The sequence below is a fragment of the Acanthochromis polyacanthus genome, chromosome 15 (genome assembly GCF_021347895.1).
Source record: "Acanthochromis polyacanthus isolate Apoly-LR-REF ecotype Palm Island chromosome 15, KAUST_Apoly_ChrSc, whole genome shotgun sequence".
NCBI classification, from domain to species: domain Eukaryota; kingdom Metazoa; phylum Chordata; class Actinopteri; family Pomacentridae; genus Acanthochromis; species Acanthochromis polyacanthus.
Window position 1 is genome coordinate 12,857,792 of NC_067127.1, and position 24,182 is coordinate 12,881,973.

The following is a 24,182-nucleotide window of genomic DNA, read 5'->3' on the forward strand; positions in this document are numbered from 1 at the left end:
GTGAAAAGACTTGTATTTTTTCACGCCGTCTAATACAAACAATCATTCGATGTTGAGCCTGACGGATTCATTATCGGTTCAAAATTTTGGAAAATACTGACGCTAAGGTATATTGGTATTGTAGAACAGTCACACAAATTTAATGCCAAAAACAGCGTCTTCAAAGCTTTAGCATCAGTCAGACTCTACATTCATATTAGTTACAGTTAATAAAAGTTCAGCTCCTGTATTGTATTGTAAAGCTGTGCAATAATTACAGCAGTTACACAAACGTCACAGCTTCACAAACGTATTCCAGTGATTTCTGCTTATGTGTGGTTTTAGTTGTGATGTCTGACTTTATTTTAGTGTGTATGGCGTCCGTTTGGTGCCATTACTGCAGGTTGAGCCTGTAAAAAAAAAAACAGACCTGAAGGCACATGATTTTACCACCAGGGGGCCTTCGAGTATAATCATTTGCCTTCATCGTACCAATCACACATATCAAACATTAGAACACTGAGCATGTTATGGGTGTGAATGGTTCAAGCCCGATGGAGGTGATATGAGTCAGACGTCAGCCAGTTGGATGTGACCATGAGCATTAGCACAAAAACATTAAATTTGCACAGAACAATCACAGCCGCATGCTTTCTGTCAAAACCAAAGATTCACATTATGATCAGGCAGACAGACATCAATCTCCTGCAGTCCAGCACTTTGTTGCATTTTCTAGAGCTACGATTCAAATGCTCGGGATGCATTGACACGGATGCAGATCCGATGCAGCTAGCTCCAATGACACACTGAGAACAACATGGGGAATGGTTCAAGATCAGGTCTGTCTAATCTAACACACTGTGACACGCAGACATGACCAAACACTGATGACCCTCCACCTAAGTGCCGACTATCTTATGACATCTGTAACTGGCATAAAAAATAAAAAAAATCTTGCACTTGTATGATTATCAGAATGATTTAATGCCACTGGTGATTTTAGTGATCAAATACATTAAAGGTGAAGATGATCTGGAGGAAAAAAAAGGCACAAGAAACAGCTTAAGAATAACCATTTACCAGAATACAGCTTTCCAAAACCGCAACGTGTAGGTGGTTGGTAAGATTTTGATTTTCCCTGTTTGCTATTGTCTCATCGCCGATTAAGGAGTCATGTAAGCAGTGAACCAGACCAAACTGTCAAAAGAATTATTTCAATTCAATTGTTGTGCAAAACAGCAATACAAACTAATTTACAAACCACCACTAACACCCCTGTCCCCTCACACTAACACCTCCAACAACCCATAGCAATAAAATACTTTTTGCAACATGCAATTTATCAGGACATATTAACTTAGAAAGTAAAAATGAAAAGCAGTGTATTAACTGAAATCATTCATTTTGCCCAACTTTAAAAACAAATTAATAAACAGTGTCAGTTAAGACAAAAAGTGTGTCAGCCAATGTTGAGATAAATCATTCCCATGACTGAAGCACCAAAGGCAAGCACACAGAAAGCATTATTATATGCCCAGCAGATGAATATATGCCCATGGACCAATAAAATATGGGCTGAAATGGTATTGGCACACTAGCATCGTGTTTTCTGAAACTCAAAAGCAGATATTTACTGCATTGGTTCTCTTACTTTACAACAAAAGAAAAAGTAATTTGAAAATAGAATGACATAAAACTTAAAACACATTGGGCTCTTAAGGCTTTATGGCTCATTTTGAATCAAATTTGAGACTACATTCAGCTACCAGCACATTGTTAGATGGAAAAGAGATTAAATCAGCAGGCCAAGGATTTTTATTTCTACTTCTGAGTTCCAGTCTGAGAACATCAGCCAGGAATCTGGGCAGAAAGTGTTAACTGGACAGAAAACGGGGTAAACGAAAAGGACATAAAGCTTGATAAGGCACATAACAGAAGGATAAAAGCAGAAGATGGCATTCACATGTACCTGGTTTCCAAGGTAGAACTGGTGATGTGAAGAAAAATACAGAAAAGTCAGCATGTGTTGATGTTTAACGACAGTTTCTGCAGCACATTCCACACTTACCTTCACCAACATCTTCCCATTAAAAAGTATTTCAAAAATGTAATAACCACGTCACAGCTTGTATTCATTAAAAAAAATGCATTCAAAGAAGCCAAAAAAGGTCTAAATGTGCTTACCCGGTATTTGTTGGCGCCGATTTGTTCTACTTGGAATCGTTTTGGACATTTGCACTTTGCCACTTGACGTGTGACCTACAGACAGATGACACTTTATTGAAGCATGTCCTCAAGAGACTATTTAAAAGCCAGTGCATGAGAGTTCTCATTACCTCATCTTCAATTTTGTCAGCATCTGTTAGTGGTTTATAAGCATCCTTGTTGGGATGAAGAGCTGCCACAAACTCATAGTAATCAATGTAGCCGTCGCCATCCCTGTCAAATATATCTGCAACAGCACTCATCTCCAGACGACTGGTGGGGAATTCTAACGAAGAGAAAAGCATTATCAAAGAAACATGTTTGGAACAAGCTGTTCAGCTGTAAGTTTGAATGTTTAAACACTTACTGGAGGACAGGATGCCCTCTATGAACTCCTGCCGGGTCACTTTGCCATCTTGATCTTTGTCAATGCGGCGGAAGAAGTCCATGACACGAGACTTTTTATGGTTCATCCAGCGCATGTAGCGTTTCCGCCACACATCAAAATCAAAATTGGCAAATTCCTTCAACTGCACAGAAGGGAAAGAAAAAGCGATAAGGAAAGGAAAGCCAAACATTTACAGGAAATGTGTGCTTGTGATAAAACTAAGAGCTCATTTGTGTGAACCTAAGTGCCGGATTACCTCCTCCAGTCTGTCCAAAGCATCATTGAGTTTCCTCCTTCTGTCCAAAGCCAGCAGCCACACATGCTGCCACTTAGTCACCAGCAGGTTAATCCTCGGGTTCTTGGTCTCAATGGGAGCTTGTGTGGTTGACGCATACATCGTTTGTGTGGGAGAACGTTTTCCTGTGAGAAAAACACTTCACTGGAACTGTGTATTCACCATGTAATCAGCAAGAATAGATTCACAGTGACATCACCACAGGTGCTAAAACGGACAAGATTAGGACGTCGTGTCACCCTACAGCGACTCAGCATTAAGCCAGATGGTTCAGGTCACGCTCTGTGAGGGGAAATTTGTGGGATACATACTTCCAGCTCTTCCTTTGTCCAGAACAGGGATCTGAGATTGGATTTGGGGCTCCACAGCAGCCTTCCTTTTGTGTGTCTTGGTGATTTTGTCAACATCTGGTTGCTTCCTGGTCATTTCCTCCATGAACGCCTGCAGGAAAAGGTGACAGTCAGTTATTGTTGTGAAAAAAGCCATACATTATGATGAATGCTAAATTATTTATTAAATAAATTATGCTAGCAATATTTTAATCTGTGGTTTTCTTTTACCTGGTGTTCTGCTATGAGGCTTTTGACCTCTTCGATTTCCTGAGGCAGCTGTTCCTTGTCCTTATCATTGAGGTTGGTTTCAGCCCACTGCAGCCACGTCAGAAGATTCTCCAGCAGCTCCTGAGTGGCTAACAGCTCAGTGAGGGCTGTGGCCAGTCGCTGCTGGTGCTGTCTGGCCCAAGCCTGCACCTGTAACAGAAGCATCATACACATTATTAATACTAAATAGACAGGAAAAAAAATCATTCAAAATACCTTAAAATCATGTTATTGTTCTGTTGTGCCGGTTAGACAGAAATCTGTAGTCATTCCTGCTGCGTATCTTTTGGGTGCTACAAAGAGCAACAAACCTAAATGAACAAAATGTCCCAGTTGAGTGATTTGCGCATAAAAGGCAAGAGGAAGTCTTGTAGCTGGAAGCATACAAACTTGTGTTCTGTCATACCAACAGGTATGTAAAGCATGTGTGCCAGCATGCAGCTGCAAACTGACCTCCTCAAACCGGGCTTTAATGATGGTGTTCCAGTGCTTGATGGTGGTGATAGAGTCTGGATGGCAGATGCTGAGAATGGCCTCCCCATACTAGTTGCTTTATTTAGAGCAACTCGCTTTTCCTCCAATTTCTTCATGAACTCCTTAAAAATAGCAGGTGGAAAAGGCGTTTAGATAAGGAATTGGATTATCTTCAACAAACATAAAAAAAGAAACATTGCTCGCGCTTTTTCTAATACTGCAGCAAGGTCAGATCCATTTCAATCAAATGATATCATAGTTAAGAAAAATATCTACAGCGCTGCATTTTTGGCAGGGAAGATGACAGGCCGTCTACTTGCAGACAGGCTGCAATTACCGAGTCAGGGTCTCAGCTGTTTACTTAAGAAAAGGACTTAATCAAAAAAGAATGCCGGCGTGTTTCATTTCTTTAATAAAACAACCCGAAACTGTCAAAATACACAATTTAAATAAGAAGCTTGGATTAAAAAAAGAACAAATATTTGCATTGCTTGCCTTGTGCTGTTCAATAAGTGCCCGCAGAGCCTCCTCGTCATCAGGCAGGCTGCCATGGAAACGCAAACTCTGCTCTGCCTCAGCCAGCCACTCCAGCAGGATATGAACAGTGGAGTGAAACTCCTCAGCCTACAGACAGAAGACACAGATCAGTCAGGCTCACAGAGTCGCTTTACATTGTTTCTCATGACTGTAGGAGCTCTGCAGTACCTGGCACAGGGCCTGCTCCAGTCGGGCCTGTTTAGACACCGAGAGGTTGCAAACCGTCTCCCAGCGAGTGCTCAGCTCCTGCATCTGGACTTTGACCCAAGAGGAATCATCGTGACTGCTCTCAATCAGCTCCCTGGCCGAACGTTTGAGCGCCTGAACGCTTACGGTCCGTTTTCCCAACTCCTTCTGGAAAGCCTGCAGGCACCAGTCATCGGACGACACGTTTAGACAACACGAAACTGCCACATTTTGAACAGCTTTAATGAATGAAACCAAACTCTTTCAGTTGCTTTGATGACTGCCACAAAAACATTTGAAAAAGTGGAGAAAAAGTTGCTTTTGTGAATTCACTGTGTATGATTTAATACTAAACTAGGGTAACAAAGACTTGCAAATTCAAGCAAATTTGTTCTCTTCATAAATTCAGTGATGCTATTAGTTGGATTTTTATTAATGATGGCTGAACAAAGGTCAAAGGAAATGAGCAGACAAAAGAGCATTCATTTTCTAGACATCTTTGCTGGATAGAAAACTTCAAAGAACAGTGAGTCTCAATGAAAATGTATAATGCCTGTTCTTTAGGCGCTTAAATTTGCAGTCGAACTCTAGTTTGGTTTAAGAGTCATTTGCTTTCTATTGTGATAAGAAGCACCCAGTGATAAAAGGAAAGGGTGGTGGTGCGGCAGTAAAAATGTCTTCCTGTGTCTTAGGTTCAGTGTTGTTTCCTACCTTGTGGTTGTCTATCAGGTTGAGAACCAGGTCTATGTCTCCGTGTACGGGCTGGTCCTCAGCCAGCTGAGGTTCCACTCTGTACAGCCAGTCAATGAGAGCCTGGAGAGCATCTGTAAACTGTCCGGAGAACAGCAGAGCCTCCTCCAGCTTGTTTTGTCTGCAGGGGAGAACAAATCATCCATGGTGAATGAAGAGGTCCGGCAAGTAGTCTGACTAGAGATAAAGAACAGCTGCAAATGTGGGCAGATGCATCCTCACCTCTCCACTGATTTGCCACAAACTGTGTCCCATTTGTCCCTCAGTTCACTCAGCATGTCGGTCAGCTTCTGATTATCATCCTGAAGGGAGGTCTTGTCTTTCAGGGAACGCCCTGTTCGAGCGGTGGTGTCATACACAGAGTGTTTGCTGCCCAGCGCTTTCTGGAATTCCTGCATGCGAGAAAAAACATATTATCAGCAATATTATAAAGACACTAACAAAAGAGAGGCTTGGTAGAGTGCTATAAGTCTGTGTCTTTACATGTACGGGGTATACGATTTTCCTCTTACTATTGTCGCCATGGTAATAGTGCCCTAATCTGTATGGGTATGTATGTTTTCTGATTAAGAAGGCGGTATTCAGAGAGAGAAACAAAAAAGGGGTCAAAACTCAAAGAGCCACTGCTCTACAGAGATTAAAAGTATCCAAAAGCAAGGCTTGCCCTAATACATTTGGTCCATCCTGGGATTATGATAGGATTAGCACAATCTCCCCACATAACACTGCAAACACAACAAGAGGAGGCTGCAACGCAAGTAAATGCACAACTAATGCATTCTGTAGATACTGTAGTTGTCATAACTGGCTTTTACCACTGTAATTCCAACTCTCATATATTACATATCAGGCTGAGTGCAGCTGATTCATGATTTTGTAGATGTTGGCTTGGATGCAGATGTTTCTGTATAATGAATGAAACTCTGCTGTAAATGGATCAAGGGGACCCAGCGTACTTTCTCATCGTCTTTTTTCCCCTCCAGTTACCTTGTGCTGTGCCAGCTGCATCTTGATTTTGTCTGGGTCATTGGCAATTTCCACTTCAGAGTCCAGAGTCTTCTCAGATTCATCCAGCCACTCCATCAGTTTATTGAAGGTTTCATGGAACTAATGAATGATTAAGAAACAAACAAAAAAGCGCAAAGCACTTTTCAGTCGATTTATCACAAAGTCCTGCTTATTGTTCACATAATTAAATTTTCAAGCCAAAGAAGCAGAAGAGGCCCATATGAATTAAAATACTCTTAATAGGCTGCAGGTTTCATATATTTCCAGAGCTTTCCAATGAAAATAAAAAGTCTTGACAACATTGAAACCATGCCCGTTTCAATCTCAATATAAATATGCACAGAACAGCACCTGTTTCGCTCTCTTTCTGGCGTCGTCCAGCAGACGACCTCGCTCAACAGACCTCTGCACCAGCTTCTCCCAGCGGCCCTGCACGCTGAGCAGCAGGTTCTTGATCAGGACCACATCCTGTTTCTGGCTGAAGTATTTCAGATGTGTTCCGGTCTTGTCCAGTTCAATAATGTGCTCTCTGTGGGAGTTAACCTCCGTCACAAACATCTGCACAAGTACAGTAAAGAGCAGAAATAACAGAGATGTAGGCCATATGTTATAATATTAAAAGGGAATCAAAGTTCTTACTCAGCAGCAGAGGTAATGTGATTTGTTTGATTGATGTGCTAATGAGTTTTGTTTTTAAATGACAAAACAGATGTCACTGACTCATTGTTGGCTTGAGGAAGAAGCAGAAAGGTGGAACATGAATAGCTATTTTGTATATACTAATATCTATCACAGTATTTATCATAGAAGTAGAGTAAAAGCATAGTTGGATGATGCGGCTTTAACTTGGCATCTCAGAAACACTTTTACTCCATGAGCACTTAAAGCAATCATGCACAAACATTCAAAAAGAAGTTTCTTGTCATCAGCATTTCATTTCTCTTCAGAGGCCGGGCAACAATCCTCTCTGAACAAACATTACCTTATGCTCATCAATCTGAAACATGATGGTCTCCAGGATGAGGGAAGCGGGTGAAACCATGTTAAGCGTTTGCTCTGCCTGGGTTAGCCAGTTGATGAAGTCCTGCAGAGAGTTGTGGAAATCTGTGGCCAGCGTTAAAGCTTCCTCGAGTTTCGTCTGTGGAGATAAAGCAAAAAAAAGTGGATGTAATTCTGGTGTTTGATAAAGATCAAAGAGCACTATGCTGCACATAACCCATAATCTGTATTAGACTGTTCAGTGCTGCACAAAGGCTTTGCTCGGTTGCTATAGCAGTTGATCAAGGGGGGGAAAACAATTACGCTTCCACTGTGCCAAACATGACCTCTGTTTAAATGGAGGAAGTTAACATCTCTGGAGGGGGCTGATGATGAGGCAGAAAGGGGATGATGAGCTTTTAATTGAGTGAGAACAACATCCACAGCGACTCCATGATTGAAAAACATCCGTTTGCCTCAGTCGAGGGCAGTATCTCAGTCTCATCACATGACAGTAAACGCTGTGTTAATCACATTACAACCTGATCAGAGCTATGAGTAATAACGTGGTTTCCTCATACATTGTGGGCTGTGTTGAGTGTCTGCTAAATATGGAGATATCCTCTAACCACTGAACCCCAAAACTTGCAGGTGGGTTTGAAAGGTATATATTTTTAAAATCACTATCAGAGCCAGAAACTGTAAAAACAGATAATCATTGGAGCTTTAACTGTCTTTGAACTGATCATGTTTGATGTGCTTAAAATAATGACATTTCATTAAAATCACTTCATTCTGCATGTCTCATTTGAAAATTTCTCAAAAATGTATTGCTGGCACAAATCAAATTCTGGAAAAACAAAGAAAAAAAATCATTTCCTCATTGGTGCAACTGAAAAGACATTACTAACCCAGCTGTGATCAACAGTTATGTCACAAAATGTCAGCCACTATTGAGTATAACTACTTTGAACTGTAGACTGTGATACACAGAGCAGATAGGAGACAACTATGGAAACAAATTAAAACTGTAAGTAGTACAATCTTAATAGTATGCACAGTTATCATTTTATTTTTTCAGTATTACTAACACCTGTGGGCATTTAAAAAAATACACTGATTGAAAAACATTTTTTTTATGATTTATGGCATTATAATTGCAGCACCAAAGAGGTTTTTGAGCTTTCTCTCTTTGTAGTGTGTGACAGGAGCAAAAACTACCAGATATTGCTTGGGATTCAGGGAGTTAATAGTGAGTATTTACTACAAAAAATCTGCAGAAAATACTCTTTTGTGCTTGAAAAATTGTGTTCAAGCCACTAGACTACAGGAGTATCGCATTGCCACAGAGAGTTTGGCCGGAATCTCTGTGTAGCTCGAAGATTTGCCAGACTTTGAATACCTGGGAACAGGACCAAAGTAAATAGGAAGCAAAGGCAAAATGCTACAGCGAAGACTGAACAGCCAGAATGAGAAGCTTCATATCTGGAGTGAGAGATGGTCAAGGCAAAGAGGATTTCTCTGTACATCATGTAAAATAATGATGCTTATTTATTGTAGCAGTAAAAGTGAGCAAATGTTGTTCCGAATAAGTAGCATAGTAAATAAGAATGTTAAAAGAACAACACAGTGACTGATGAGTGTTTATTTTGGCTCAAATATTAGTTTAGCTCGATTATTTATTTTACGAACTTGTCAAATCTTGACTGTGGAAACACATGAGACCACAGTTGTTCCACTCAGACAGCAACTGCTGTGATCTACAGCGTAACCGCATCCTGTGTGTCCTTGCCAGCACTTTGTCCTTACACCATTCATTATCAGCACTGGGATTAGAGGCTTTCAACCGCAGAGTCATGGCTCAAGTGTATGTCAGCGGTCTTTCGCTGTGACCTAAGACCTGAACTGGTGAATTATAAAGCTAAGAGCTGTGAAAGCCATTCAGGGACTCTCTACCTTTCTTTCCGCAACCTTCGCCTGCACTGACTCCCATTTTTCCTTCAGGTTGCTGAGGTCCTGCTCGGTGTTGCTGTCTGGACCCTCGGGCGTCATGGTGAGCAGCTGCTGACCCTTCTTCAGCAGCTCCTGATACAGCTCCTCCTTTGCCTCGAAGGCAGAACACAACTCCTACAAGAAAAACGACCCAACGGAATGAGCAGAGCGATGCTTTCGTCAAACAGACTAAATTACACTTTAAGACAGATCTACTTTTACTTTTGAATTTTTTGCAGTGTTCAAAGTGTATGTAATGGATTTGTCAATGGTCTGTCCAAATCTAACCCAAAAATGGCAAAACAAAGAGCATGTCAACGCATGCTGAAACTCTCAGAAGCATGTTTCCCACAAACATTTAAAAAGTATAATGTTACTAATTTGATAAAAGTTACTGCTTCCAAGTAATTCTTCTGTTTTTGGCTTCATGAAGTACCACCACTAGTGCTCCTTCAGGGAGAGCTCGCTGTGAAAGTGTCTCCATTACAGCAAAGAAAAACAAAGAAGGAAAACATTCCCAAATTCATTATAGTCAGACATAAGCAAATCAATTTGATACACTTAAAAGGCTTTTTGTCATCTTCCGCGGGGTGAAGCAAGTAGTGCATTTTGCAATGTCATTTAATTTTCACACTTCGGATAAAACACAGAAAAGACATAGTCACCTCCTTGCAAGCTTGCCATCTGTATGCGGCCTTTCATACTGTTAAACACATACCAGATGGGCGTTAAGCTGCTCCCGAGCCGTGTCTGGTAAGCCTCCCACAGCCTTTGATGCCAACAGCTGACGTTCTGTGTCTTTCAGCCATTGCTGCATATCTTCTATCTCACCATGGAAACCTTGGGCCTACAACACAATACAACCTGAGTCAGGACAAAAGGTGTCACACACACTCATTGTAAACAACCTATGGCTCCAAGAGGAGGATGTCAGAGTCATTCATTCCTTAGATTCATTTAGCTACCAACATTAGATATTCACCAGGATAAAGCCTGGTTTATAATAGAAACAGTTGTTGTTCATTTAACTTATTTTTTAGATTTGAACTTTTTACATTTACTGAGTACCTTTTAGAAACATATCTTCTGGCATGTAGATCTTTTTAAAATACTTCTTACATTTATCCATGAAAACCCTCTTGAAATGGAGCAGATTATGTGTTTGATGAAACCATTTCTTCAGTAAAAATTTAAATCCAAGCGATCTTTCTGCCTCTTATATCCTTCCTCACATCAAAGCACTCCCCTAGGTGTCAAAGTTATGAATAGCAACTCCACAGGATGCAGACCAAATGAGGAGGGGGGAAAAGACAGTAATCACTTCTCTCGACAGAACTTTATGACTTTGACACAACACACTTGTTCTCCACGGAGAAAGGAATGAGTCACAATTTTTTGTGCAATAAATTTCAATAAATGAGGCACATGCACATCAACTTGCAGTGACAGTGATGTTTTTATACCTGAAGCAGAGAACTTTCCAGCTGTTGCTTCCTCTGCTCCGTCTTCTCCTGGATTGCCTTCCACCTCTGGTTCAGATTCTCCAGTTTGCTCTGCAGACTTGAAGCTTCCTCTCCAGCGCTGGACTCCACCAGATCATTGCCGGCTTTGTTCACCGTCTCCACAGTCGACTTGTGGGCCAACACATCTATCTGGAGAACCTGTAGCGAAGAAGCAGCACAAAGGACGTCACTAAATCTTCATGGATGGACTGAAAATATTTATTTGTGCTGATCAATACTTAGGGGCTAAAGTATACACTAACAGGGGATTAACCTCCTGCTGTCTTGTTCTATTTTCATGGATTAAATCAAATGTGCGGTAAAGTGCGGTTGTTTATAGAAGCTGCTTGTCAGAAGAAAAACAAGATTGGAGGAGGTTTGCCGTACGTGGTGCTTGGCGAGCTCGATCTCGATGGCCTTGGGGTCTCCTCCAGCCTTTCTCTGTTCATTTAGAAGCTCCTCAGTGTGGCTCATCCAGGCCAGAAGCTCATCCAGTGCATGCTGGAACTGGCCCAGAGCCAGCAGGCCCCCCTCCAGTTTGTGCTGGATTAATAACAGATTAAAACATTAGACACTGCAGTGAGTGAAAGCATTTGACATGCATAGAACACATTCCACAGCCTGTTAAAGCCATTGTTGAGCTCGTTTCTAGCTCATGAGAAGCTGTTTTATATTCTTAGAACTGCTAGTTTTCCACAAACCAAGCTTTCTTTATACATTTAAAAATCTCCATCAATATTTCAGCTTTTGAATTTTGCATTAACTCTCTACTTGTTCCCCTTTTCTGACCTGCCGGCTGATGATCTTCTCATCCAGGTTGTCCCACAGCATCTTGAGCTCAGACATGGGCTCCTGGATTGCGCAGCGGTCGGCCTCCTCGGTCACCTTTTTCAGCAGGAGGCCAGCCTGGTGGTTCAGACGCTCCATCTCAATCTGTAGCTGGTACGCTTCTCCTTTGTACTCCTGAAAAAAACCCCAGCACAAACAGTGTTACGCCCAATCAGCCAACAGAAATACACAGCCATACAGACAATATCAGCTTTGTGCTTTCAGGAGATTGATTTGTCTTATTGTACATCAAAGCAGATGTGACTACTTTATGAAAGCTATCTTTATGGAGCTTTTGTATCTGTACAAAACACACACCAACTAGGGTGTGTTGTGAATCAGACACTCAACATAAACACAGCTGGTGTGCGATACAGCTGCTCTATCAATAAAAAAAATCACAGTGAAGTTAAAGGAATAAATAAAAAAGAGCCAGAACAGAAATGAATCATGATAAAACAGCAATCAAGTTCTGCTTTGTTTATTTATATACAAATGTTCCAGACTGTACCTTGAGCTCTACAATCTGCTGCTTGACAGTTTCCAGGTCTGTGCCTACAGGTGACATTGAATCCAGTTTGCTTTCCAGAATATCCACCCAGTCAAACATACCCTGCGTACAAGGAGGGAAACCATTGTTACCAAAAGAAAACAAAACTTAGTGCGTGGGGAGTCACCTTTCACATTTAGTATCATGTTAGGCTCTAAATCTTACACTTGGTCTGTATATCAGACAAATTAAGTAAACATACATACTAAAAATGGGAAAAAAAGCCCTGAAATTAAACACTATTGCTTTAAATGAGTGCTTAAAGGATACGTAAACTTAAGCAAAAACAGGATTCCTTTCCAATCAGGGAAAGATTTTAGAAGAACTTTACACACATTAGCTTGAGCCAAATATAGCACGACACTGCAGTTGGTGTTTATTGTTTTAAAATTTAATAGGGCTCTCATAAAATGCTGTATCACTCAAATCAGCTGTAATGTAATCTGTGTTTTCATCTGAAAGCCTTAAAATTTGCTGGCTGGAGTTCTGTGTTTTACTTGAAAACACATAAATATGTCTAGATGAACAAGTACTCAATATTCTGCTATCAGTTTTACAATAAAAACAGTGAAAAACAATTGCAGTTAGTATTTCAGCTATGTAGTTTAGAATAATGCAGGGTAAACCCTCTAACCACAAACTGTCTTACTGTGTTGCAGTGATCAAAGTACCTGCAGGCCATCCTGAAACTGCACAGCAGCCTGCATGGCTTCTTCCAGTCTCTCCACTCTCTCCTTCCAAGTCTTGTTGAGATTCTCCCACGCTGAATTCACCTGGAAATGTAAGATGAATACTTTATCATGATTGACATGTGGCTGACATAGCCTAACCGCATAGATGATCCACTGAAATCACTGCAGTTAATTATGTGGAGAGCAATAACTAATATGTTTTTTAAAGAAATCTTTTACCTCATCAAGGCTTTTCTTTATTACAGGTTTATCAGGTTCCCCACAGGCGGTCATAAGCTCTGCTCCCTGGTTTCGAACCACATCAAGCTCCTCCTGCAGTCCATCGATCTCCTCCTTAAATCCCTGCAGAATTTAAAAAGCATTTTTAAAACAAAAAAATGCACCATCCCTTTCATTTGCCCATTGGTTGATTCAGTCATGTAATTTGAGGGATCTCTCTACCTCCACAAATTCCTGCTGCTGTTTGACGACTGACGGATCGACTCCGGGCTCCTCCAGTTCCCTCAGCAGGTCTTGGCTATCTTTGATGGTGACGATGAGAGCGCAGTGGTCGCACCAGAACTTGTCTGCCAGGTCCATCACATCCAGCAGCTTTGCCTCCCGCTCCTCCAGCAAGGCTTGGATGTCGTTCCACAGGAACACCATGTGGTCCAGTTTGTCTTGTACAGCTTGGGCAGAGAAGAAGTTATAAATACAAAATAAAACAAATAAAAATGCCCCACATTCAGACTGACTGGTTTAAAAAGAAACCTTGGTTTATTCTTTCTTAATTCTAGTGGCATAGAAATTACAGCTGGAGAAAAGCTTGTACAGTCCGCAGCATGTAAGCTTTAAATCCAATTGATCTTGAGCATATAATTGAAGAAAGATTTTATTTGATTTAATAAGTAGTAAAATTACCATCAAGATATGGCCAGTTATTGTATTTATTGTGCGCCCCTAACATTCTGCTACAGCTGACCTATGATTACACAGTTTTACTCATTTCCTATGATTAAGCTGTTTTAGTGAAAACTCTACAACCTTCAAAAAGCCTGTAGGTTTTTGCTGGACCTTATAAAAATTGGACAGCAAAAACGAAATGAAATGAAACAGATGAGATGCTGCAGTGTGTATTCTACCTTTGGCAGATATGTCCTTGTCGGCTCCTTCGGATCGCGCGATCATCTCCTCGCCTCGTTGCTTCAGAGTCTCATAAGAGGGCTGCAGTTTCTCTAAATCCACAGAGACAGCCTTATTTTCAGTAATCTGCTCCTTGATCTTGTCCACCTCCACTGAGATGGATGGAGGCTGGCGAAGGCGTTCAGCAATCCGCTCCAGGGATTCCAGCATGGGGTCAATTTTATCATGGAACTGAGAAACGGGAGAAGAAAACACCACGGATTGCATTTACAGTGTATGCAATAATAAAGACAACAGGGGAAGTCTATGGTGTGTGTGTGTATGTTTCTCCACAAAGGAGACGTGTGGAACATCAAATCTTAGACAGAAATAATAAACAGCCGCTCCTCACCTGAGTGGATTTGGAGATGGCTTCATCCAGAGTGGCAGCTCTCTGCTTGACATCAGCCTTGAGTTTGGTGTAAAGTCGATCAGAGGCAGTGTACTTCTCTCTCATGGGCTCTCCTTCTACCGGGCTGAGCTCGAGTAACTGAGGGCCGGTCTTATTCATCTTGTCAATGTGGGGCTTGTGCTCGGCAATCAGTTCTCGCATTTGCTGTAGAAGACATGACAAATTCAGTTTAGTGTTTCAACGTTAAAAGGAAAGTGTTGTAACCATCTGCTCATGGCGCCTTCCTACCCTGAGCTCCTCTTGCTGCTGTCTCAGTGTGTCGTACTCGATGGCAGGTGGAGGCAGCTGGCTGAAGGTGCTTAATGTTTCCTGAAGCCACGGCCACATCTCCTCGTAGGTCTCCCAGAACTGAGTGGCCAGAGATTGGGCTCGTTCCAGCTGCAGGCAGCGTTCTGAGTTCAACTGACTGACAGCACCATATTTCTCCAAGAGAGTCTGGGTCTTGGCCTGATTGAAAATCAAAAAGATCGCTGAATGTTTACACATTTTCTTAAAGAATACTTGCTTGTGTAAAATTTGAAATATTGCTTTTCACCTTCAAGGCTTCTTTCTCCTCAGGGTTTTTACTGTTCATAATGGCCTTTCCTGTTTTCACGATCTCATCCACAGCATCTTTGTGTCTCATGATGTCCATGGAGAAAATCTGTAAAACCAGTAGAGTGAGTTTGGCCGAACATCACAAAACAAACCTTTGTGTTTACTGTACTTTTGTTTAAATGGAGGCCTGTGTCTATCCACACACACATGCGCTAACCTTCTGTGCTTGGAGCTGGGCTGTGGTTTGGTCCTGCTCCAGCCTGATCTCGCCCATCGACAGCAACTTCCTCTCAGCTTCAGTCAGCCAAGAGAGTTCGGTGTCAGCAGCCTGTTCAAACTGAATAAAGCAAAGAAAATGAATTAAATGAAAAGAAAGATGCAAAATGAGAGAAAAAAGGCTGTTTATGAACATTTCTGGTTTACCTGCTGTGACTTAAGTATGCCGGCGTTGATCTGGTCCACCTGCTCGGCGATGGTGTCGCTGACGGCTCTGTAGCGTTCGTTATCCTCAGTCACCAGCTTGTCCAAACCCTCACGAGTGTGCCAGGGGATCAGATCCAGGAGTGAACTGCTGAGCTCATTCAGCTTGTCCAACACAGGTTTCTGATCTTTGGTCTCTTTCAGCAAGGCCTGCAAAAGATTATACGTGACACGCACAAAACACACACACAGATGTGTTTTTATAGAGCAGCTCTCAGAGTGTGATCACTTGGTGTTTATCCATTTAAAGGCAAATACAAACATTAAAAGCTCTACCTTCTGCCTGCTTTGTGAATGAATCAGCTGTTCGCCCACTGGCTCCTGATCGGCAAAAGCGTTTATCTCAGCCTCTGCTTTCTCTAACCAGGAGCTCAGGTCCTCATGAGTGTGCTGTAGCTTAGAAGAGAGACTCAGAACCTGCTCCAGTGTCTTCAGAACCTTGTCACTCATGGAGTTTATCTCGGCGTACTTTGTTTTTATTCCGTCCAGCTTGCCTTGAATAACGACCACCTCATCACCTGTGAATAGAAAGCAAATGATGATAAATGTAATAGGTGCTGCATTACGGTACAGCCCAAGACCATTTTACTCTGTGCTATGGCATCTTTGGTTTCTTTTTAATTGGTGCTTTGTTTATTATTTATTTTTCTATATTCTGCATTTTTCTACCACATTTAATTACATTTCTCCATTGTTTCTTGAATTCTCTTCCAAAGTATCCTCTTTTTTTAGTTCATCTGTCAAAACACAAGCAATGTTTTTTAAGATGCTATAAATAAAGATAGTATTATTATCATTATAAATATGTGTGCATCCTGTATGATCCTGTCAGAAGCTTTCATGAGAGTTGAGAAGATTTAATACCACTTTCGTAGACAGTAGAATTATCGCCATATATCTTATTTAACATGTACCTCTCTTATCCAGGTGAGGTAACAATGCTTAGTAGTTGCTCGGCGACCAAACATTAGTAATGACAAGACTTCAGGAAGTTAACGTGTTAATTATTGAGATTTACAGCTGCTTGTAGGTGGGTTCTGACATCATTACATAGACATAGTCTGGCTGTGTCCTTCTGTTTTCAGTTTTTGTGCTTAGCAAACTGGCTTCTTGTAGCTTCTACCACTCCTTATCCAACTTCAAACAAGAAATCAAGTTTTTTTTTTTTTAAAAAAAGGTTGGCAGATGGAAAACTGACTTTGCCTACTGTTCCTAAATAAGGCAAGCCACCTTATGATGTGCTTCACAAAACAATTATTTGCTGAGAAGTGTTTGCCCTCCATGTGATGAGACTGTAAGACGTGCCTGTTGTTTGCTTCAGCAGTTCCACGCCATTAGCGATGGCTTGGTCGACATTTCTCTTCCTCAAGTCAATATCACTTTGAAGTGCCTGAAAAGGAAAACACAACATCAGAGAGCCATAGGGAGCAACAAGAAACACTTCAATGTAAATAATGTATGACACGCAAATCGGTAAAATGAACTGAAAAATGATTGAAGCAACTTAAATGAAAAGACAACATAATGCCTGGCCTGAGGAGGAGTGTGTACCCGTTGTTGTGCCAGTTGCTTTTCAAGAGTGTCTATTTTGTAGTCCTCCACGGACACTTCACTCAGCCTGGCGTGCACCTCGTTCAGCCAGTTCATGAGAGCCACTTCATCCTCTCCAAAGAGCTGGGCGTTCACCAGAGCCTGCTGCAGCATCTCGGCTTTCCTCCTGCATCGCTCCTGGAGCTCTATGTAACTGGCCTGGGTGGTCTCCAGTTTGGACTGAACAAACTCCTTATCGTCCACTGAGCTGACGGTTTTGAGCATCTGACCCAGACTGACAGCCTGAAACAGGTCTTTACTGTGATTCATAATCTCCTCCTCTAAGGCCTGACCCCAGAGGATGATGGGAAATGGACCAAGACAAAAAAAGACGCAAACAGAAAAAACACACACACGAAACAAAAATGTGAAACTGAAATTCAATAAAAAGCAGAATGGGAAATAATGAAAAACACAAAGTGAAAATCACAAGCAAAATGAGTAAAACTGAATTCAGATGAACACAGCTGACTGTGTCATTACAAAAACAAAAACATGAGGTTCTAACGTAAAATGATGGATACTACCTTATGCTGAGTGATCTGATCTTCTAGCTTAGATGTCTCAGTGCCTATTGGCTCAGAGTTGGCGAGGTGTTTCTCTGTGGCTGCGAGCCATTCGCTCAGAGGCTCCAGAGTCTCGTGGAACTGCTGAGTGACCACTAAGATGCTCTCCAGTTGCTTATGCCTGCATTAAGACAGTGACAACAGTGGATTAGAAACAAAACACTGTCATAAATTTAAATGAACAAACAGAGACTATTTAGTAACCAGACAACTAAACCAACTGATAAATATCAAAAATTGGAATATATCAGCAACAGTTTGGGGATATAAATGAATTAAATTCATGCAACAATTTAATGTCATAATGTCTCTTCTTTGTTGGTGCAAAACTGTGTGAAAACTTTCAGTTAGGTTTTTATCACTGCTCTTTGAACTGTAGACTTAAAAGGAATACCATGACATTTTGAGAAGTATGCTAATTTGCTTTGTTGTCAAGAGTTTGTCCTAAAGACTGACGACTCCTATTTCTAAACAGTAAATTTGAAATTAGTTTAGCATAGCCAAAGACTGTAAACTGAAGGGAAACAACTACCTACACAAAATAACTGCCTACAGACACTCTTTAAGCTTATTAATAACATGATATTGCTTTAATAAACATGCTACATCTCTTTTGTTTAATTAATACAAAATAGAAGAACCAACTGCAAGCTGGAGCTTAAGATTCTTCACACAAACTCATAAGACACATCTATTAGTTAGCAAGAAAGGTAATTACCTTCAGAAAACACTCAAGTGTATTAATACACTTGAGTGTTTTCTGAAATGTTGAACAATTCCTTCAAATTTCATTAAGACGCAATCAAAGGCAATTTTATGGGTTTTACAGACTTAACAAGGTTAAAATGTTCCAAAAAAGGGCAAAAATTACAATGCATTGTAACATTTAATTCCTAAGCACACTGAAACAGTGCATGAAAAATGGGTTTTATATTAGAGGTGTTTATACAAACCTGTTTTCAGCTTTCTTAAGCAGAGTGTCCCACCTCTGCCCCAGGCATTCGATCTCTTTTGCAACCTTCTCCTTATCCACAGACTCTGCCAGTTCTGCCACCTTCCCTCCCTCCTTCTTTATCAGCTCCACTGTCGGTTTTCGGTCATCCAGCAGCCTCTGTAAGAGCTGTCAAAGGGAAACAAAGGGGGGAGTTATTGGGTGCCATAGTGGCGCTTCTTTCTGAAAAACAGTAAATCTAAGGCACAAATTAGGTGTCCATTAAACAAAAAGCTTTGTGTACACACACTCAAGTTTAACAATGGATGTCAATTAAATAAGATGAACGGCGAAGTCAGTGTTGAGTGGATTTTCTCGTGCTGAGGTGTTAAGACCAAAGCAGTGTGTTTATGCATTCGTATCATGCGATTTTGACTTACTTTCTGCTCCTGTATTTGTGCCTTCACCACTTTGAACTCTGCAGAAGGTGGTTTTTGATTGGCCACAAGCTCTTCGGTATCAGTCAACCAGCTGAGCAGGGACTCTAGAGCATCCTGGAACCTCCCACAGTGCAACAGGGCTTCATGCAGCTGGGCTGAACGCTCAGCAATCTGCAGAACACATGGCAAATATAAATGTCACTTGGTTTAGGGCCAATTTAAACTATGCCTTTAACTATAGCAAAAAGTAGGAGGAAATGACTCGGTACACTGCTAATATTTTGTACAAATGATGAGAATTCAAAGGCAAACATCAAACAGGCAGACTGGTAATAATATTATAAAACTAACCTTTTTATTGAGGGTATTCCACTTTGAGTTGACACCTTCCATGTCATCTTCAAGCTTCTTAGTGCTGGTACCTTTAGCAGCATTCTGGACTAGGCCTTGGCCAAGGGAGTTGATGCCTTGAAGCTGTGTCTGCAATGGGTCAATGTCCTCTTTCTGGAAAGCCTAAAGACAAATAGAGCAAATCAGGAAGAAAATAAGTGCTCAAATTACAATGTCATTAGTCTTATTAAGTGCTGAAATTCTTTGTAATGAGGAAAAGTTTATACTAATCAAATGAAACCTATAGAATTACTGCTCATTATATAAAAAACAAAGACTTTGATGATGGATTAAATGGTTATTTTTTAGTAGACTTAATTAGGTATATTACTCATTTTGTGCATTTGCAATTTCAGACCTTTGTTACAATATAGTCCCTGCATCCAAATGTCTTGTTTGTGTAACTGACCATTACACTAATCAAACTGGCTGAAGTCAAACAGGAGCATTTAATTTAGATTTTGTAGCAAAAATGTTCAAAATAATGTCAACAACTTATTCCATTCTGTGTTCAAAGACCTGATTGCCACATCATCAGCTCAGGTTTAGTGTTAAAAATCCAGCTGACATAAACAACTCTCTAACCAGTCAGCAGCTTCTAGAAAACCAGAGCTTACAGTTAAAGCACAGCTGTGTACAATCACACAGACAAGCTTCCCGGCCGGACTGCTGAGCAAAACCTAATTCAGCCTTGAAGTAATCAGATATGTTAGAAAAACACCAATCCAGCAGCCAGGAAAAACTCATCTAAAGTGACATATCATCAAGGGAAACGTGTGCCGGAGCAGCTAATGAGGAAAAAACTCGGAAACAGAGGGAGAGGCTATTTTTGGGCACCTGTGGGGCGAAACGACCCGTAGGGTCCATTTCAGGGCATGCAGCGATGGCATTCAATAAGGCCTCGATCTCTTGCTCCCCTGCGTGCTGGAATGTCTGTAAACTTTTAGGCAGACAGGCTTCCAGCGATTGCAGAAACTCCTCCAGCTCTTCCATGCTGTATTTGGACGCTCCTTGTTGCACAGTACATGGTTTTGTTTGCTGGCGGCTGTCTATGGGTAAAGTTACAGAGTTTCCGTATGTCTCAGGCTGCGTCACCACCACACTGACCAAATCGCAGTCATCCTGAGGTGACACATCCTCTAACAGCTCAGCAGTGGACAGCTCATCGTAGTCCGTCAAAGTCCTAGAACGCCATCCAGAGGTGTCGTTGAGAGCTCTGGAGGCTGACCCCAAGGACGACCTCCCTGTGGAGTACTTATATTCTCCATTGCTCAGTGTATCCTTTTCATTAAGCTTCACCAGACCAGATTCTGTTTGACGTGGATCCTGAACCAAGCTGCTACTGTGGTAAAGAGACCTGTTGTCCTTCGCAGGAGAGAATGGAAAGTCATCCTGCCCTGAGCTGAGTGACCGCCCGGTTCTCAGGTCTCCAGACGTATGCATCGCCTCTGAAGATGAGAAACTCCTTGTACCAGGTCCTGGTCTTTTGTGGGATCTGTGGCCATGTCGCTCCCTCTCAGCAGTAGGGCTATACAGACCCGAGTCCTCTTCAGATGTCAGTGAACTTGTCATACTCTGTCCTCTCCTGCCATTGATCAGCCCAGGCCTCTCCGCACTTCCGGAGCACAGCGTTCCACTGCGACTTGCATACTCAGACAAATTTGTGGGCGCGAAAGTCCGCCACGACCGCCGATGATGAGGATGGTCCTTCTTGTCTCCTCCCTGAAGACGTGACTTAGGCAGCACCGTGTCTGTGACCCTAACTATGTTCCCGTTGAGTTTAAGTCCATCATAAACCGCACGCTCATCCAGCATGGCAGGTTTTCTGGTCCGGAGCTCAAATGAACTTGAAGGAGAGATAACTCCATTTCCACACAGGCTGCTGAGGTCTAACGTACGGTGAGTGTAGGGCAGGGTGCCTGTGAAGTGTCGGGAAGAAAGGCTGCCCTTAGAACCCGAGTCTATCTGCTCATTGAGCCGGACAGTGTCATAAATAGATCTCTGGGGCACATAGCAGTCATCAATGTTCAGGTCCTCCTCCTCCCCCTTCCCCACACAGGAAGGGTTTTGTCTGAGGCAATCTGGTCTGCTCAGCGGTTTGCCCATGCTAAAACAATTGTCACTCCTCACGACAAAGAAAAGATTAAGGATGTAGTGAAATCCTTTGAGGTATACGTTGCTTTAGTGCACGTGGAGTGATTTAAAAAGCAGCACAATGTGACCAAGCTACATGAGAAGCGACTGTGTGCAAAATAATAATGTATCCTCTCTCTTAAATGAGAAACTAACAAATGAATATCAAACATGTCCACCTATTTTTCAAGATGACGTCAACAGTTGCTCATGATTTTCTTTTAAAAAATAGAGACACAATTACCAGATAAAAAACTAAAGCTTTAGAAATACAAACGTGTCAAAAATCCCAAGCAGATGCTAGGACTGTAGAACAGCTTTATACTCCATATTAGGAATGAGAATCCTTGTTTCAGAACAGTCACCTATCCCAAAATTATTCCTCTAGGCTCTTCTCCGTGCAATGCCAAAACTTAATCACTATTCCTCTGATCCAAAGTGCTTCTTTTTCCCTGAAATCCTCACAGCATCCATGTGAGCTGAAGGAAAATCTTCAGTGCAAAGTGAAAATATCCACAGACAAATCCAGCAGGCTCTACTAAAAAACTGTGGGCAGTTCGGAGGAGAGCTGGTACTCCTAGATAAACAAAAAAGCCTGCCCTTCCTCTCCCATCGCTCCCCTCGCACTGACAGACACCCTCCTGGCAGAGGGTTTCATGCCCCGCCCCCGCTCATTATTCAGACAACATCTGCCACAACTCCATTTGTGCTCAGAGCCGCTCCGGCACATGTTGATTGGTGGACATATGACCCTTTTTTCCCTTTCTAATTCCCCTTATGTCTGCATGGCCTATATGACTTCACTTCTAAGCCATCTTTTGCATCCTGACACAGTCACTCACTTTTCTTCTCTTTTTTTTTTTCCTTTCAGTGACTGAGGGAACGGGGAGGGGAAGCAGTACGCATGAGCTTTTCTTTTCTAACACAAAGAATTTAAAAAATCAGACCGGCGAGGAGCAGCTCTCGCTCTGATGACATCACACTCGACTGAAACAGATACACATTTTCCCTTTTCTCTCTCTTTTGCCCTCCGGTTTCCTCTCGTGGATGGTTGCTGTGGACCCTGCAGATATTCTTAATTACTGTGGAATGCTGAGGGAGGCACAGGTCCCAGGTAATTTAACACCGACGGCTCTGCCAAGTGCATGAAGGGGCTTTTATGTCCAGTGACCGGGGTAGCAGAAGAAAGGAGGATAGCGCAGATAATGAAAGGGATTTATTTTTGTTTCCCAGATTGTCTGCACCACGGTAGCGCAGTAAAGAGCTGAACAACTCCAACTTCTTTGTCCAGTTCTGTGCGCATGAGAGGAGATGGAAAGAAGGCGCTGGCAGAGACAAATAAGTAGTTAAGATCGGATGGGATTTAAAAAAATAAGAAAAACAAAGGATGTTCAGCCACTGAAACCTGGATACAATTTTAAATATTCAGTCTTTTGAATAAATGAATGCAGATTATTTTTCTGGCTGCTGCAGGCGGCCCCCTTTTCTCTACTACCACATACTTGGTGAAATTTTATTGCATTTCATTTCAGCACTAAAGGCCAAAAGTTGAGGAGACCACAGAATGATGAAAGGACACATATTTTGGTGAAACTGGATAAAGTTCTTTCTTTCTTTCTTTCTTTCAGTACTACCTTTGTCTATATTGAGGTGTAAGTTTTAATAAAATGAAGTAAAACCTGAAGGAGAGATTTCTGGATTAATGACAGAGTTGTTTAGCCTAGCTGCGCTAGACCCATGCTCTGAAGACGCAAGGGTCTAGGCACGCTCGACAGGGAGGGAGGCGGGCTAAAAGGTTGTCTATCAAATCACTCTGCAGCAATTGGGTAGGTATACAACCAATCAGCCCAACGAATAGGCTCCTGGAGCGCCAGAAATCAGAGGATGCGGGAGTTCGGTGAAGCCTTATTTATACAGTCAATGGGCGAAGCTCAAGTATATTACAGACATGTTAACAGAAAGATTATTCAGAGTCGGTGCTAATGGAGCTCAACGACTGTTGTCGTTTTTGTTCTCGACTCTGGCAGAGAATTAAATTTGTTGCCGTGGGTTGTCTAGCACGGCTAGGCTAGTTGTTTCCGGTTGTTTCTGTCAGAATCGTCGCGCCTCTGTCATCACTTAGTTACGCCCGCCTTCTGACTCTACACTTCATGGAGATTCGTCCGGCCAGTTTTAGGAGCATCCAACCTCGAGCCTTATGAAGGGTAACTAGACCCACCCTGACAGAGAATTAAATTTGTTGCCGTGAGTTGTCTAGTGCGGCTAGGCTAAGAGTTGTTAGCACTGTCTCTGAAACACAAATCAAATCAAACTGTATATGGTGTTACAGTAAGGAATGCTTTCATCATCAAACATTTGCATAACGACTATCTTCATTAATCAACGAATAAGAAGATAGTGACATCACAATTTCCCTAGGACCAAACCAACAGACATTTTACTACCATGTACAGCAAATAATCAAAGCTAGACTAAAAGTTTCGCATTTCTACTTAAACAAATGACTCATATCATTAATTAGAGAGCCCCGGAAGGGACATGGAGGAAAAAAAAAAAAACACAAAACAGGAAGAATACCG

At 41.8% G+C, this 24,182-nt stretch overlaps 1 protein-coding gene across 1 annotated transcript in view; it reads right to left on the minus strand.

Moving 5' to 3' along the window:
* The window catches only part of dst (dystonin), a 110,582-nt gene that overhangs the window by 5,282 nt on the left and 81,118 nt on the right, over nucleotides 1-24,182 (minus strand). The window contains 38 exon segments of the mRNA XM_051960487.1: nucleotides 1,949-1,966; nucleotides 2,164-2,238; nucleotides 2,316-2,470; nucleotides 2,552-2,714; nucleotides 2,829-2,992; nucleotides 3,179-3,308; nucleotides 3,428-3,616; nucleotides 3,920-4,002; nucleotides 4,005-4,062; nucleotides 4,436-4,564; nucleotides 4,646-4,840; nucleotides 5,375-5,534; nucleotides 5,636-5,805; nucleotides 6,401-6,520; nucleotides 6,773-6,979; nucleotides 7,404-7,559; nucleotides 9,356-9,526; nucleotides 10,110-10,238; nucleotides 10,855-11,052; nucleotides 11,281-11,436; nucleotides 11,683-11,856; nucleotides 12,233-12,334; nucleotides 12,943-13,044; nucleotides 13,183-13,305; nucleotides 13,405-13,631; nucleotides 14,085-14,316; nucleotides 14,477-14,680; nucleotides 14,765-14,983; nucleotides 15,072-15,179; nucleotides 15,291-15,410; nucleotides 15,497-15,703; nucleotides 15,830-16,071; nucleotides 16,859-16,943; nucleotides 17,105-17,431; nucleotides 17,671-17,830; nucleotides 18,663-18,829; nucleotides 19,081-19,251; nucleotides 19,432-19,593. Coding sequence (XP_051816447.1) covers nucleotides 1,949-1,966; nucleotides 2,164-2,238; nucleotides 2,316-2,470; nucleotides 2,552-2,714; nucleotides 2,829-2,992; nucleotides 3,179-3,308; nucleotides 3,428-3,616; nucleotides 3,920-4,002; nucleotides 4,005-4,062; nucleotides 4,436-4,564; nucleotides 4,646-4,840; nucleotides 5,375-5,534; nucleotides 5,636-5,805; nucleotides 6,401-6,520; nucleotides 6,773-6,979; nucleotides 7,404-7,559; nucleotides 9,356-9,526; nucleotides 10,110-10,238; nucleotides 10,855-11,052; nucleotides 11,281-11,436; nucleotides 11,683-11,856; nucleotides 12,233-12,334; nucleotides 12,943-13,044; nucleotides 13,183-13,305; nucleotides 13,405-13,631; nucleotides 14,085-14,316; nucleotides 14,477-14,680; nucleotides 14,765-14,983; nucleotides 15,072-15,179; nucleotides 15,291-15,410; nucleotides 15,497-15,703; nucleotides 15,830-16,071; nucleotides 16,859-16,943; nucleotides 17,105-17,431; nucleotides 17,671-17,830; nucleotides 18,663-18,829; nucleotides 19,081-19,251; nucleotides 19,432-19,593 — 5,958 coding nt within the window.